This window comes from Ricinus communis, chromosome 1 (genome assembly GCF_019578655.1).
Source record: "Ricinus communis isolate WT05 ecotype wild-type chromosome 1, ASM1957865v1, whole genome shotgun sequence".
Lineage (NCBI taxonomy): Eukaryota > Viridiplantae > Streptophyta > Magnoliopsida > Malpighiales > Euphorbiaceae > Ricinus > Ricinus communis.
The window spans coordinates 7051958-7066389 of NC_063256.1; the positions used below are offsets into that span (position 1 = coordinate 7051958).

A 14432-nucleotide genomic window follows, 5' to 3' on the forward strand; every position below is an offset into this window, starting at 1 on the left:
AAATACATTATAAGTTTGTGATTTCTTAAATCAATATTTGTTAATTTATTAACTCTAAATGATCTTGTATCTCATAAATTTTTGTATAATTCTATACAATACATATATATTTTTAAATATATTTACCTTGAAACATTTAAAAAAAATTATAAACTTGAGATAATTATTTTAGTTTAATTTTTAAAATATTTTAATACTTTTAACATATATTTTTATTTAATGTGTCTAAGTATATTGTACTAATAATTATAAAAAAGATAAGATTTAAATGTATGCTAAATTAAATTTAAATTTAAAAATATTTAAATATAAAAATATAAATTTAAAATATTTATTATATTAGATTAATTGATCTATACAAATTGGGAGAAGAAATATATGTTTAGCCAGAAATAAATGAATTCGAAAATATAAAGAATTCACGAAGGAAGCCCGGCCTAGAGGTGGATTTGGAAGTAGTTGAGAAATGATAAGCTTAAAAATTAGTTTGGCAAGTAAAAGCCCAAATGCAAACTATCTTACAAAATTTAAAAATTTGATAAGAGATAGAAGTAGAAAGACACAGTTGATTAATTTTGGAGGGTTGTTTACAAATGGAGGGAAATTGAAAATCATAGTCAATACGAAATGACAATGTTACCCATACGATTGCTCTTACTGAGATACAACAACCTAGCTACTGATAAAGACGTAATAGAAATTGTATATACCCTCCAAAAACCTTAAAAATTCCCCAATCCCCCCTTTCTGTCTTGGCTTTTGCTTCCTCTAAACCCTTTGGCTACCCGAGACTCCGGTTCAACTCCCGAGACAGCTCATGGCCGTACCGTTGATGCCCTGGGTGTACTCGAACGACGTCGTTGGATCATAAAATTCACTTCTCTTGCTGCATTGGTAATTATTATTATTATTTCCCCTCTTTTCCTTTCTTTATTTTTTATTTTCCGATTTTGATAGGCTCTCTTCGTACAGCATACTTTTAAATTCGTTTCTTGATTTTGTGTTTATCGTTTTTGTGTTTGGCTGTCTAGGGTTCGATTTAAACGCTATTTAGATCCAGCTCCAACACTCAAAACAAGTAAGATCACTGGAGGTTTATTACTATTAAATTCGTTTCCTTTTGATTTTTAGTGATTGCTGTATTGAAACCAAAAATGCCAAGTTTCTTTTTAAAATTGGGTATCTTGTTTGTATTTTGCTAGATATGAGAGAGGGCTTGCGATCCAGTGGCAAATTATTGGTGGAAGCCGAGAAAGGTGAGGCTTCGCCAGCTACATTGGAAGTTAACAGTACCAAAGAGAAGGGTTGCTATTTGTCTGATGAGAAAGCTCCAAACTTGATTGGTTCTGGGATTGAAGAAGAGAAAGTGGCTTCTACTTCAAAAGAAAAGGCAGTTGGGTTAAAACATGAGGAGTGTGGTATAGGTAGTGATATTGGTGAGGATAAGATTGCAGAGTGTAGTAGTAACAAGAAGAAAAGAAGTATAATTGTTGGTGAGGGAGAGAGCGAAGATGATCATTGTGTCAAAAAGCTGAAGTCGAGGGAGGATGATATGGTGGATGGTAGACCGCAGGTTGTACGGAGGGTATTGCGGTCAATGTCTGCAGCAAAATGTGAGGGTAATGTACATAATGAAAAGGGACAAATTAATGGTGGTTTTATTGCAGAAAGGACCATAGGGAAAACTGGGTCTGAGGAGGAGAGGATTAAGGAGGAAAAGGAAAAGACTGATAATTTACATTACAGTTGTCAATCAGATGATATGGTGAATACAAAGTTAGAGCACAAACGTGGGCAGCCTCCCAAGTTTCAGGAAAGTGATGAGTATGAGAAGAAATTGGCTGATATTCAAAAGGGAGAGATTGATCAATCTGCTGGTCGAGGGAGCTATCACTTAAAAAATAAACTGAGCAACAGAATAAAGCGTAAGCGTGGAAGACCTCGCAAGTCTCAGGAGAGTGATGAGTTTCAGGGAACGTGGGGTGATGTTGAAAAGGGAGAGATTGATCAATCTGCTGGTCATGAGAGCCATCACTTAAATAAAAAACTGAGCAATGAAATAAAACGTAAGCGTGGGAGGCCTCCCAAATCTCAGGAGAGTAATGAGTTTCAGCAAAAGTGGGGTGATGTTGAAAAGGGAGAGGTTGATCAATATGCTGGTTTACATAATAAATCAAGCAATGAAAAAAAGTGTAAGCGTGGGAGGCCTCCTAAGTCTCAGGAGAGTGATGTGTTTCAGCAAAAGTGTGATGATGTTGAAAAGGGAGAGATTGATCAATCTGCTGGTCAAGAGAGTCATCAGTTCAATAACAAAGTGAGCAAAAAAATAAAGCGTAAGCGCGGGAGGCCTCCCAAGGCTCAGCAGAGTGATGGGTCTGAGAAAAAATGGGGTGGGGTAGAAAAGGAAGTTATTGATCTGTCTATTGGTCAGCAAAGCCGTGCACCAAATAATGAAGCGATCAATTTTTTAAAGCCTAGACGTGGGAGACCTTCCAGGGCTAAGAAGAGTGATCTATCTGAGAAAAAAAGGGCTGATCCGGAAGAGGAAGCATGTGATAGGGTTGCTGATGAAAAGAGTGATCAACTTGACAATGAAGTGAGGGAAAACTTAAAGCACAATCTTGAGAGACCCTTCAAGTTGAATAAGGCTAAAAAGGTGGGTGCACTTAGGAAAAAGAAAATGGGAAGACCTTCGAAAGATAATATACATGATGTGAATCACAATATAAGGAGGAATAGTTCATTATCAGGAAAGAGACTTCTTGTCAAAGAAAATAACACGAAATTATTTCCAGGTAAGAAGATCAAAGACAACAGTGAAGAGAATGTAGGTAACACTAAACAGAAGGCAGGGGAAATAACACACAGTAGGTCAGAAAGGCAGGCAGTGAGAGACAAAATTGTGGATATGCTACTGGGTGCTGGCTGGGAAATTCAACATAGGCCTAGGAACGGTAGACAATACATGGACGCAGTGTATGTGAATCCTGAAGGAAGAACTCACTGGTCGGTGACCTTGGCATATCGGGTGCTTAAGAAGCATTATGAAGATGGCAATGGTGGTTCAAAGATGCATAATTCCAGTTTCCAATTTACTCCAATACCAGAAGAGGAACTTAGCATACTAACTAAAGTAATGATTAAGGAACGGTCTGACAAAAATAAGAAGAAAAAGAAATGGAACAAGGGGGAGAAGGGTGATAAAACAGCTGGAGCTGTTAATAAGAAAAAGTGGAAACTGCAGAAGAGAAAATTGGGTGCTTGGGCTGGTGTCAGCCATAAGATGTTGAAGGGGAGAAAAAAACTGAAAAATAGGCATTGTCAACAGGATGATTTAGCTGCTACATTAGGAGAGGGAAGTACAGTCTCTGTCAGGGGTCATAAGCGACTCGAGACACATGGTAGAAAGCGATGTTCACTAATAGCTCGCAAGTCTCAGGATGGCATAGAGTCTGACAAAGATGGCTATGTGCTGTATAATGGAAAGCGGACTGTGCTTGCATGGATGATTGATCTGGGCACTGTGCCACTAGATGGGAAGGTGCAGTATTTGAAACGCAGAAAGGCACGCTTTATTACAAAGGGTAGCATTACAACAGATGGCATTCAGTGCGACTGCTGTAATAAAACTTTTACAAGTGCAGAATTTGAGGCTCATGCTGGTGGCAAGTCCTGCCAGCCATTTGAAAATATATATTTAGAGACTGGATCATCGCTCTTGCAATGCCAGCTAGATTCATGGTATAAAGAAGATGATTCTGCGCATAAAGGGTTCCATTTTATTGATATTGATGGTGAAGATCCAAATGATGATACATGTGGGATTTGTGGAGATGGTGGGGACCTGATTTGTTGCGATAGTTGTCCATCAACATTCCACCAAAGCTGCCTAGAGATAAGAGTATGCATTTTCCACATCTCCCTATTAGTGTTGTGATTTTCCCCACATTATTTTTGTGTATAGAAGAGAGAGATAAAAAAAGAAAGAGTGCCACCTCCACCACAACAAACCCCAGATAACTCTAAAGTCTCTATGTCTCCACATAACCAGGCCAAATTGGCCATCACCTGGATTTGCTATGGTCTAGGCTCTCCAGGAACCACACATGCATCATTCAGTTTCAGTGATAGCATTCACTCCATCTGCCTCCTCAAAGGGGGTTTTAGTTATTTGCTCAAGTTTGGGATCGTCTCATGACTCATATGCTGATACTTCTGTAAAGAGGTTTATGTATCTCTAACTTAATAATCTTTTCTTTATATTCTTATGACAGAAGTTCCCTTCAGGGCTCTGGCACTGCATGTATTGTTTGTGCAAATTCTGTGGGATGGTTGGTGGAAATACTTGTCAGAGAGATGGTAACATGGCTGCTGTCTCCCATGCGCTAGTTACATGCCATTTGTGCGAGGACAAATGTATTGACTCTATCCTCATAAAGTTTCCATACTCTGTTGTATGCTACTTTTCTATATTCTAGCATTTTTACAGATAATTGCTATTAAATTGATATGTATTAACAATATTCTTCTGCTTTAGATCACCATTCCTGTTTTCAGGAGAAGGACATCATAAATGCTGATCCTGGTAGTCCATCCTTCTGCGGAAATAATTGCCAAGAGGTATTATGAGCTATAATCAACATGTTGAAACCTGGCAAAATAATGTTGACTGGGTTCTATAATGCAAATTTAATTGTGAACAAAAGTAAATGAACCTGTTTGCGATATGTGAGCATCATTATAAAAGAATATTAATAAGAGCATGCTAGTTTTAGTAGTTTTTAATATTACAACGTTAGTTTTGATATACAAATTTGTATTGCTGAGACAAATTGTTTGTCATAATTCTTTAAAGTAATTAAATTAGTAAATTGCTGAGTGTATTTTTATAGTTAGATAACTGTTAAATGTTATTATAGTGGATATGGTTTATGTAAATGGTATTAAGAAGGATAGTTCAATAGCTGAAAAATCTATACTATGTTTCTGCTTTTCTATTTTAGTAGTATTTTCAGTCATCTAATTTTCATAGCTGCAATAGTTGCAGCATATACAGAGCCACTCGGTTACTGGTTGATTTTGTTGATGGGTTCTATTAATAGGATTGAAATTAGTAATACTCTCTAGAATCCATATACTGATGATTTGATGATAAAGACCTTGCGCATCAGAGAGTCTTAGTTATTGTTACTCTAGGATGTAAATCCGAGGACCAAATGATTGTATTTTATGTCTCCATAAGAAGTAAAATTAGTTTTAAGCTGCAGTTCCAAATTTCTGTGCTTTATATCAATTCCTAATTTTACGTTTGAATATTTTACCTTGGAACAGCATCACCCTCCCCACCCACCTTCTCCACCCAGTATATCTATATATTAAGAAATAAATACACAAATAAAATAGTATGTCTTGCTATCTCACTCTTCCTAGTCAAATTCCTGTTGGGGAGCAACACCTACATGATCTTTTAATATATAAATTATATTTGTTAATTTTCGTACTTATAAGTCTGAACTCAAGGTTTGAATTGTATTTTCCACATCCGCAACTTAGTGCTGATCCATTCGATAGTCTGGTCTAGGTACAATAAAAATGGAAGTATAGCTATGAAATCAAATATGCAATCAATACTTGTGCTTTGTTGGTTCATTTCTTTGCACTGGATTAGCTGCTTTCTGGCATCATCATGCTAGGGTGGCAAAACAATCTGCCAAAAAGCCTCTCAGAACTATGTCTGCGTTTAAGTTAAAATTCCTATGTATTATTGGCAGCAGTAATTCATATACTTCGCTGAATGTTTTGAATTCTGTGTTTCTGCATGCTGGAAATTTGTCTCAGTTTTCTTCATTTTGTCAGTTGTATGAGAGACTGCAGATGCTTTTTGGGGTTAAACAAGAACTAGAAGCGGGATTTTCATGGACGTTTGTTCGCCGATTTGATGTCAGCTCAGATATTTCTGTCAGTGGAATGTCTCGGAAAGTAGATTGCAATTCAAAGGTGGCTGTTGCTTTGCAAATAATGGACGAGTGCTTTGTGCCCATGGTTGACCATAAAAGTGGGGTCAATCTGATCCGTAATATTGTCTATAGTTTTGGGTAAGTATGCTTGGAGATTATGCGCACGAGGGAACTCTTAACAACCTTATGTGCCTCTGCCACTGGTATTTTATGGGATAGTAGATATTCTGTTATTCAATCTTTGACATTTTGGGCACTGTTCATTCTTAACTTTCATGAATTATAATCTTGAAGAAAATTACACAACACACTGGGGAATTTTTTAACTGTGCTTATCATTCATGCAACCCTTTTATAAAGCTGACTTTTTCTTTCCCTTTTGTTGTTATGTTATGCTTCTTGTACTCATGCAGGATGCCATTAATCAACACTGGTAAAGAACAACCATCTATTTGTCACATGTGGCCACAAAGTAGCATTTCATGCTGTTCTATGTTTTTGGGTGGACATTGAATTTGCTGCTTTTGCATAATTAGTATTTAATTGATTTACAGCTAGCTTAATTCACTGCGGGCCTTAAAATGTGACTGAAGGCTGCACCATTTTGTTTCATTCGAGTTGTCTTTTCTTTTCTTTTTCCTTGATATATTGGTTAAACACTCAGTCCTAAATATTAGTTGGTGATGGTTGAGCATGTATACAACCATTTGTTCATTAATGATTTGTTAATTTCTTTGCAGGTCTAACTTTAACCGGTTGAATTATAGTGGTTTCTTCAATGCGGTTCTAGAGAGGGGTGATGAAATGATAGCTGCTGCATCTATTAGGTACTTTTACTCCATGCCTGTGTCATTTCATAGCAACCTATCAATGGTAAATTCATGTCTGCATGCATACAAAAGCTTTTGGATATTGCATTAGGAAAGAATGAAAATGGTAACGGCATCAATCCTAGAAAGAACAATCTCTGTGTTTACCATATGTGAGAGATTTCTTGTAGGCCATATGAGGAGATTTTATATGTACTACAGTATGAGGAGATTTTATTTGTACTACAATGGGGTTTAATTTTAAATGCTTGGTATATTTCCAGTTTTCTCAGTAATAACATCATTTCTCAGAAAAGTAAGGTGATCAACTTTTGTTAATGGTAAACCCTTTAGTTTAGTTTCTTAATCAGAAAGTACTTGATTCCATACAACATTCAATAGCTTCAGGATATCATTACAAGGATTTGCCTTTCGGTTATTGATCTCACTATTTCTATTCCTATTTCTATTTTTGAAGTTGCATAACTTAAATTTACCTCCCCGTAATCCGCTCCCTTTTCCCTTTAGGTTCTATGACGTGGTCACATATATCAGATCATATTCCATTTTGGCGCGTCTAAATTTAGTTCAGTTATTGCAGTTTTCTGTCTCTATGACTTATTTGAGTGTGGAGGGACTCATTTGCATCTTGGCATCTTGGCTTGCAGCTTCTATTTTGATTACTTCTGTCATCGTGTTTGTGGCTGTAGCTGTTTAATTCTCCTTGTGCTTTTCCATATTTGTTGAATGTGCATGTCATTATCCAACCCCAACCTTACACCACCCCCCCCCCCCCCCCCCCCCGTCTCTCTCCTTTCATTTTCTTTTGTAGCCTACTTAATTACAGAATAGCCTTCCACATTCCTATCTATGCATGTTTATGTGATATGTTGTGAGAATGTAAACTCTAACTATAATATTTAATAACTGGTCAAATAGAATACATGGGAATCATTTAGCAGAGATGCCATTCATTGGAACCCGCTACATGTATAGGCGTCAAGGAATGTGCCGCCGACTTCTGAGTGCAATTGAAATGGTAAGTTTGGTACTTAATGGCTTTGTTGTTCTTGGTTCTTTCTGCACTTCATTGTACAATTTTCCAGTAGGAAATCATTAGGATTTTATTATTGTTTTACCATCCCCCAGTTCAGAGAGACTATTGATGCATTCTCCATCTCTCTATTGGTCTTATTTGTTTGAATTACACTCAAGCAGTTTATGTTCGGGCTGTAAATAGGAGTGCATTTTTAGGATTAGAATGTTAACTTCCACCACTTATCCATTGAATGGCCAATTCTTATTTTGTGATGAAGCAATTACAAAATACGTGCTGAAATGAGTTCATATAAGCTTACATTATTTCGTCTTTATCTGATTTGCTTCCTTTCAATGGTTTTTAATGTTTCCTTAATTTATTGTATCGGTTCACCCAAAAGAATATTTTGTGGATTGGGAGGGTATTCCTAACTCTGATTCTTGCTGGAACCTAATGTCAAAATTTTTTATTCTTCCATGTCGATCTGAATGAATGTTTGGCTTTGCTTCTGAATGAATTAGTGCCACATTGTTTTCTGTTGCCATTCTTGAATTTCAATTGCTTCAGTAAAACACATCCTTTTCGTACTTACTGCTTATGTCAAATTCCTTAACTATCTTTGTCTCTTTTCTGAATCTGTTATCAGGGTCTATGCTCTTTAAATGTCGGGAAATTGGTCATACCAGCTATCTCTGAGCTGACAGGAACATGGACTTCTGTGTTTGGTTTCAAGCACCTTGAAGGATCTGACAAGCAAATAATGAGAAATATGAATATGATGGTGTTCCCCGGTGTTGATATGTTACAGAAACCATTGTTGAAGCATCCGTTTACTGAAGAAAATATGCATCCCATAGAAGGTATTAGCTATTTTTATCAGACCACCGCGAGTGATATTTGTGGTGAAATATCTTCTAGTTGATTTCACTCCATTGATATTCTTGTAGGATTGAATTCCACCAAGCGTGAAGAATTTCATACCAAGGAAGAGATGACAAAATTCTTTAATGAAAACTGTTCGGCAGGATGTGATTTGAAAGGTTCTAGTGAGAGTGATGTAACTCATTCAGGCAACATAATGAATGAACATGCTGCAGTTGAATCTAGTTCAGTTCTTGATGGCTGCTTAAATGATATATCTGACATTACAGCCCAGAATGCTAGTGATAAAATACCTGTTGATCAATCAAAGGGAATCCTGAATCCCCATGATTCTTTGTGTGATGCTCGTGACCAAACTGGAGATGAGATGCTGAATAATTCTGACAAGAGATGCTCAAATGAAGTTAATTTGGAAGCTTCTAGTCAGGCAGGTGTACCCTGTGCCAGTAACATAGTTAGTCAACCTGCTGCAGCTGGATCTGGTTTGCCGCATCCTGATGGTTGCTCGGATGAGACAACTGACATCACAAATCAGAATGTGCTTGATAAAAAATGCAATGATTATTCGACTCTGATTTCCAAGAATGTTGAACATACTCCCGATTCTCTTGTGCATAATACTGCAGAAATCATTAGTTCTCATTCCCAGGAATTAGTTTCTGATCACGGAAGAAAAGTTACAGATCAAAATGCTGATCTCGCAGATGAGTCTGGTTCAGTTGTTGATGGCTGCCCAAATTATACGTCTGATAGTACAACCCAGGGTGCTATTGACAAAATACCTGATGATAGATCAGGCGTGATTTCCAATCATTTGGGTGTAAGGAACAGAATGGTGAATCCCCCTGACTCTTTGTGTGATGCTCGAGCTCAACCTGGATATGAGATGCTGAATGGTTCTGATAAGAGATGCTCAAATGAACTTGACTTGAAAGCTTCTGGTGAGACAGGTGTACCACATGCCAGTAATATAATTGGTAAACCAGCTACAGCTGGATCTGCTTTGCAGCATCCAGATGGCACAAATGAGACAACTGACATCACAATCCAGGATGTGATTCAGAAAAAATGCTATGATCACTTGAGTCCGATTTCGGAGAATGAACGGGATCTTGATCCTCTTGTGCATAATACTACAGAAATCATTAGTTTTCATTCTCAGGAATTAGTTTGTGAGCATGGGGCAAAGGTTTCATATTCATATGTTGCTGACAGTGTGTCTGAAACTACTAATATTTCCAACAATGTATTTCAGTCAACATTGCCTGAAGCTCCTGAAAACGTTCAAGATTCATTGGATGGTTGTTTTGCTGCATTACCCATTGAACAAAATATGAGTTCAATGGGAAATGATGCACATTGCATATCCTTAGAGGTTGGAATTGGTGTTGGTGGTGAGCATGACCTGAAAGACGCATCTAACACAGCTCAAAAGGGCACCATTTTATTGCATGGAGGTTTAGATTCTGATAGGACGCATGTTAACACCGAATTATTAAAGCCCCCTGGTTCTGATTTTGAGATTGATGTGATCCAAAGAAATTCTGAATCAACGTGTAGTTCAAGCTCTGCACCTAGTGTTATTCTTCATTGTGCCTCCGGTGGGGGTAATTCATGTGGTGCTCCTGAGGTGGTGATTTTATCAAACCAGGCTAATTGATTTCAACTGGATTCTTTTTGCAGTGGAAATCAGGTGTTTATTTTTGACGACAGCTTCTGACTTTCTGGCGGTGATCGCCAGTGCCAGCTTCCATTGATGATGTGATTTTTGTAATTGCGCATCTGGAGCTTAGGGATTTTTATGATCTGATTTCATTAACCCTTTTTGGATGTATAGTTTTAAAGATTAGCTTCAGTGAATAGTCTTCTAGTTTAGCATTATCATGATGCGATGGAGGGTTGTGCATTTTGGACTCCCCTCTATGCTTATTGTAAATGGAATTATTTATTTCAGAATCATGCATATAGCCATTTCTTTACCATTCTTTTGGGTATATGACAATTTTAATGTTTCCAGTAGTTGCTCAATTTCTCTTTTATCAATAGAGAAAATAGCTGGCATTACTTGGGCCATATTGCCCAAAAAGTTTCAATAATACGTTTACATTTTTTGCTACTGTTTCTCGGTTTAATATTATTAGATAAAAGAATACAAAATGTAATCTTAAAACAATTTGTATTTCTTTACTAACTCTATTCTTCTTTTCTTACACCAATTTATTAAATTCTTTTACATTTCTTTCAACTAAATCAATTATTTTTACAATATATTTTTATATTTTAATATTATTTTTCATTTTTATTTTATTCTATCTTGCTCGATTTTGATAATAAATAAATAAATAATTATATATATATATATTCATGCATATTTTATATTTTCAAGGAATTAAGCATAATTTTTATTTTTTGATATTTTATAAATTCTAACATATTTATATTAATTTTTAATATTCAAATTAATAACTTATAAGTGAGGTAGATTTTCAATTTGTGGCACATATGATCAGCAATTTATTGATTTTTCTTGTCCCTGATGCAATCTTTCTTTAATATATTTTACTAAAAAGTAATTTCAACTCTTATAATATTCTTATGATTTTAACTACAAAATTTTGTTTTTGTGGGTATATTATAATATTACTCTAATATATATATATATATATATATATATATATATATATATATTATAAGGTCTATCTTTTACATAATTTAGTTATGATATTTTTTATCGACATATAAACTGGTACCGATATAAAATATTTAAAATATATATTTATATTAGTTGTTTAGTTTATGTTAAAAACTATAATAATATAAATAAAGATTAATTAATCTAGCATTATGTTTTTATTATATATAGTAAATTTAAATATCAATATATATATATATATATATATATATATATATACATATTATATTAAATTATGAAACATAAAAATTATTTTACACATGCTTTTATGTTTTGGTATATAAGATTTTTATTTTAATACATGTATTTATTTTTTATAAATAAAATTTAAATTTATATGTAATTTTATTAATTTTCTATTAATTTATTAATTAATAAATTATATTCATAATTAAATTATGATTTAAAATTTTAAAAATATTTTTTAATTACATTTATAATAGACAAAATATATATTTAAACATCTGAATTTTAGTCATATAGTCAATTGAACACTTTATTTTTTAATTTAATTTTAAAAAATATTTGAATTCTATTTCATAATATGTGAAACATCTTTATTTTTTAATTTAACCTACCAGACACTAAAATTTATTTTCTACACTTATAAGCAATATATATGAAAATATTGAATGAATTCACATATTAAAAAGTGTTTAAATATTAAAAAAATAAATTAAATTATCAATTAAATTATATTGAATATTTTAAAATAAATAAAATCCAAATATATAATTTGGCCAATCCAATATTGACAAATTAGTTTGTTTCAAAAAAACTAACAGATTAATTTTTTAATGAGATAATAATTTTAATTTTAAAATATAATATATTAGATAATTTTATTAACTAATTAGTTAGTTTTCTAATCATATAATACTTTTTAATATAAAAATAATATTATTAGTTATAATCATAGTATTAATTTACATAATAACAAAGATTAGTAAATAAATATTTCTAAATTCTTACATTTAAAATATTTAACTTACTTTTATTTTTAAGATATTGTAAATTAAATTTTATGTATAAATTTAATATATTTTATTATTTATAATTAACCACGTTAGGCGGCTAAACGATTAAATTCTAAACATAGCGTGGGTAATAAAATATATATTAATTTTGATTTAAAGATATTATTAGGGCAGGCCTGAGTTTATATTTTCTGTTTAAGAGTTGTAGGTAATTAAGCCATAATATAGAAAAATGTTCGTGATAATAGAAAAAATAATTAAGAAAAAGAATGACGTGGCAATAATAATAACATTTTGCGAGAAGCTATATAAGAAGCACTAATGCATCATCACACCACATCTAGGGTTTTTGGGACTTCTTTCACTATCTCTGGACTTAGCCGCCGCATAGAGAAGCGAGCTTCTCCATATTCGAAACCCTAGCCATGGTCAGTAATAGAAACCCTTTCTCTGTATCTTCATCAACATTATTGTGATATATGATTGTAATGTTTTGTTGCTGTTGTTTTTCTTTTTCTTGTTTAAATATAGTCGTTGGTAGCAAATGAAGATTTTCAACACATTCTTCGTGTTTTGAACACGAACGTCGATGGGAAACAAAAGATTATGTTTGCCCTAACCTCAATCAAAGGTATTGGTCGCCGTTTCGCAAACATTGTCTGCAAGAAAGCTGATGTCGACATGAACAAGAGGTCTCTCTTTCTCTCTTCTTTATTTTATATGACTATAATAATGATGATAATTTTCTCTTCTTTGATTTGTTTCTGCATAGTAATGAATTTGAAAGCAAGTCGCTTTGAGTGAGATCAATTTATGTTTTGTGTACGATTCGGCTGAGCCTTATTTTAATTATTGCATGCGTTGTAGAAGTAACATAGCTTGTAGCTCATCTATGCCATGGTGACCTTTTGAGAGAAAAGTTTGTTTTAAAATGGACACTCGTTAATGCTTCTATTGTATTTATTTTTTAATGGTTGATCTGTAACTAGGTTGTCTTTTGAACAAAGAGATTTAGATAAGGCTTCATGAGCCTAGGGATGTTTATTTATGTCGAAGTTTTGTGGTTTTAGCTCGTATGTCTTTTGCTTTATTGTATTGTTTCTGCTTTAATGTAATTCAATTGGACTACATACTTGATTGCTTTTGTTTTAGTTTTTTCTAATTTGAGTTTCTGGATTGTTTGCAGAGCCGGTGAGCTCTCAGCTGAAGAGCTTGACAAACTTATGGTGATTGTTGCTAATCCCCGCCAATTCAAGATTCCAGATTGGTTCCTTAACAGGCAAAAGGACTACAAGGATGGCAAGTACTCTCAAGTTGTATCCAATGCCTTGGATATGAAGCTGAGAGATGACCTTGAGCGGTTGAAGAAGATCAGGTCTGTTCAATTTTTTACTAGACATGTTCTTGCTGTAATCTTGATTTACGAACTTTTGGTTTACATTTATGTATGATTCTGTTTTTAACTGGTTAAATTTTTCTCGTTACAGAAACCACCGTGGTCTTCGTCACTACTGGGGTCTTAGGGTGCGTGGTCAACACACCAAGACCACTGGCCGCAGGGGAAAGACTGTTGGTGTCTCCAAGAAGCGATAAACTGGTTCTACTTTTTGGGTGTTTCCTGGATTTCTTGATCTTTTGAGCGATCTTAAAGTTTTCTATTTCGAAAGAACTTAGCATGTCTTAGAATTTTGATGTCAGTGCAGTTGCCTTTTTGTAATGTGGAGTTTACTTATTGCATTTACTCAGTTGGATGCACTCAATATTTTCTCCTAATAGTTTTTTGAAAAGACATTTTGATTTTTGATCTTAGAGATCAAATGCATATCCAAAGTTTTCTGAATGCGTATTGGGATGTGATGCTCAGTGTTCCTAGTGACATGTGAAACGTTGGTGATTTTTTTCCTGAAATGGATGGATTAACAAGTTTACGAGCAGAGAACTTTCTGCCAGAGGTTCGGCCATAATTACAGTTACGTCCTCGTTTGAAATCAAATATTTTCATGTTAAGAGTTTATTGTTGTTTATATGAAAAATGTTAATTTTGTGGTAAACCTGAACATGGAAAATCTAAATTGC

At 34.2% G+C, this 14432-nt stretch overlaps 2 protein-coding genes across 3 annotated transcripts; both read left to right on the top strand.

Moving 5' to 3' along the window:
• The first annotated feature begins 610 nt into the window (after nucleotides 1–610).
• On the top strand, nucleotides 611–10669 carry LOC8282527. Of its 2 annotated transcripts, none has more exons than XM_048372479.1 (10): nucleotides 611–894; nucleotides 1032–1078; nucleotides 1203–3901; nucleotides 4278–4416; nucleotides 4538–4620; nucleotides 5857–6095; nucleotides 6698–6784; nucleotides 7706–7805; nucleotides 8452–8665; nucleotides 8753–10669. In XM_048372479.1, the coding sequence occupies exons 3-10, from the start codon at nucleotides 1205–1207 to the stop codon at nucleotides 10345–10347; spliced, it is 5154 nt and encodes a 1717-aa protein (XP_048228436.1). In that variant the 5' UTR covers nucleotides 611–894; nucleotides 1032–1078; nucleotides 1203–1204; the 3' UTR covers nucleotides 10348–10669. The 2 variants fall into 2 exon arrangements, with proteins under 2 accessions (XP_048228436.1, XP_048228435.1); XM_048372478.1 differs by having other exon boundaries at nucleotides 613–894; nucleotides 4275–4416.
• Nucleotides 10670–12676: 2007 nt separating this feature from the next.
• On the top strand, nucleotides 12677–14196 carry LOC8282526 (40S ribosomal protein S18). The gene is made up of 4 exons (XM_002520673.4): nucleotides 12677–12784; nucleotides 12888–13048; nucleotides 13543–13731; nucleotides 13844–14196. The coding sequence occupies exons 1-4, from the start codon at nucleotides 12782–12784 to the stop codon at nucleotides 13947–13949; spliced, it is 459 nt and encodes a 152-aa protein (XP_002520719.1). The 5' UTR covers nucleotides 12677–12781; the 3' UTR covers nucleotides 13950–14196.
• The last annotated feature ends 236 nt before the right edge of the window (nucleotides 14197–14432 follow it).

Excerpts from the sequence above, each read along its gene's own strand:
- LOC8282527 (XM_048372478.1), top strand. The coding sequence starts at position 1,205 with ATGAGAGAGGGCTTGCGATCCAGTGGCAAATTATTGGTGGAAGCCGAG. Across the intron at positions 3,902-4,274 it reads AAAGCTGCCTAGAGATAAGA|AAGTTCCCTTCAGGGCTCTG; the intron begins GTATGCATTTTC and ends TTCTTATGACAG. Across the intron at positions 4,621-5,856 it reads GCGGAAATAATTGCCAAGAG|TTGTATGAGAGACTGCAGAT; the intron begins GTATTATGAGCT and ends TCATTTTGTCAG.
- LOC8282526 (XM_002520673.4), top strand. Across the intron at positions 13,049-13,542 it reads GATGTCGACATGAACAAGAG|AGCCGGTGAGCTCTCAGCTG; the intron begins GTCTCTCTTTCT and ends GATTGTTTGCAG. Across the intron at positions 13,732-13,843 it reads GAGCGGTTGAAGAAGATCAG|AAACCACCGTGGTCTTCGTC; the intron begins GTCTGTTCAATT and ends TTCTCGTTACAG.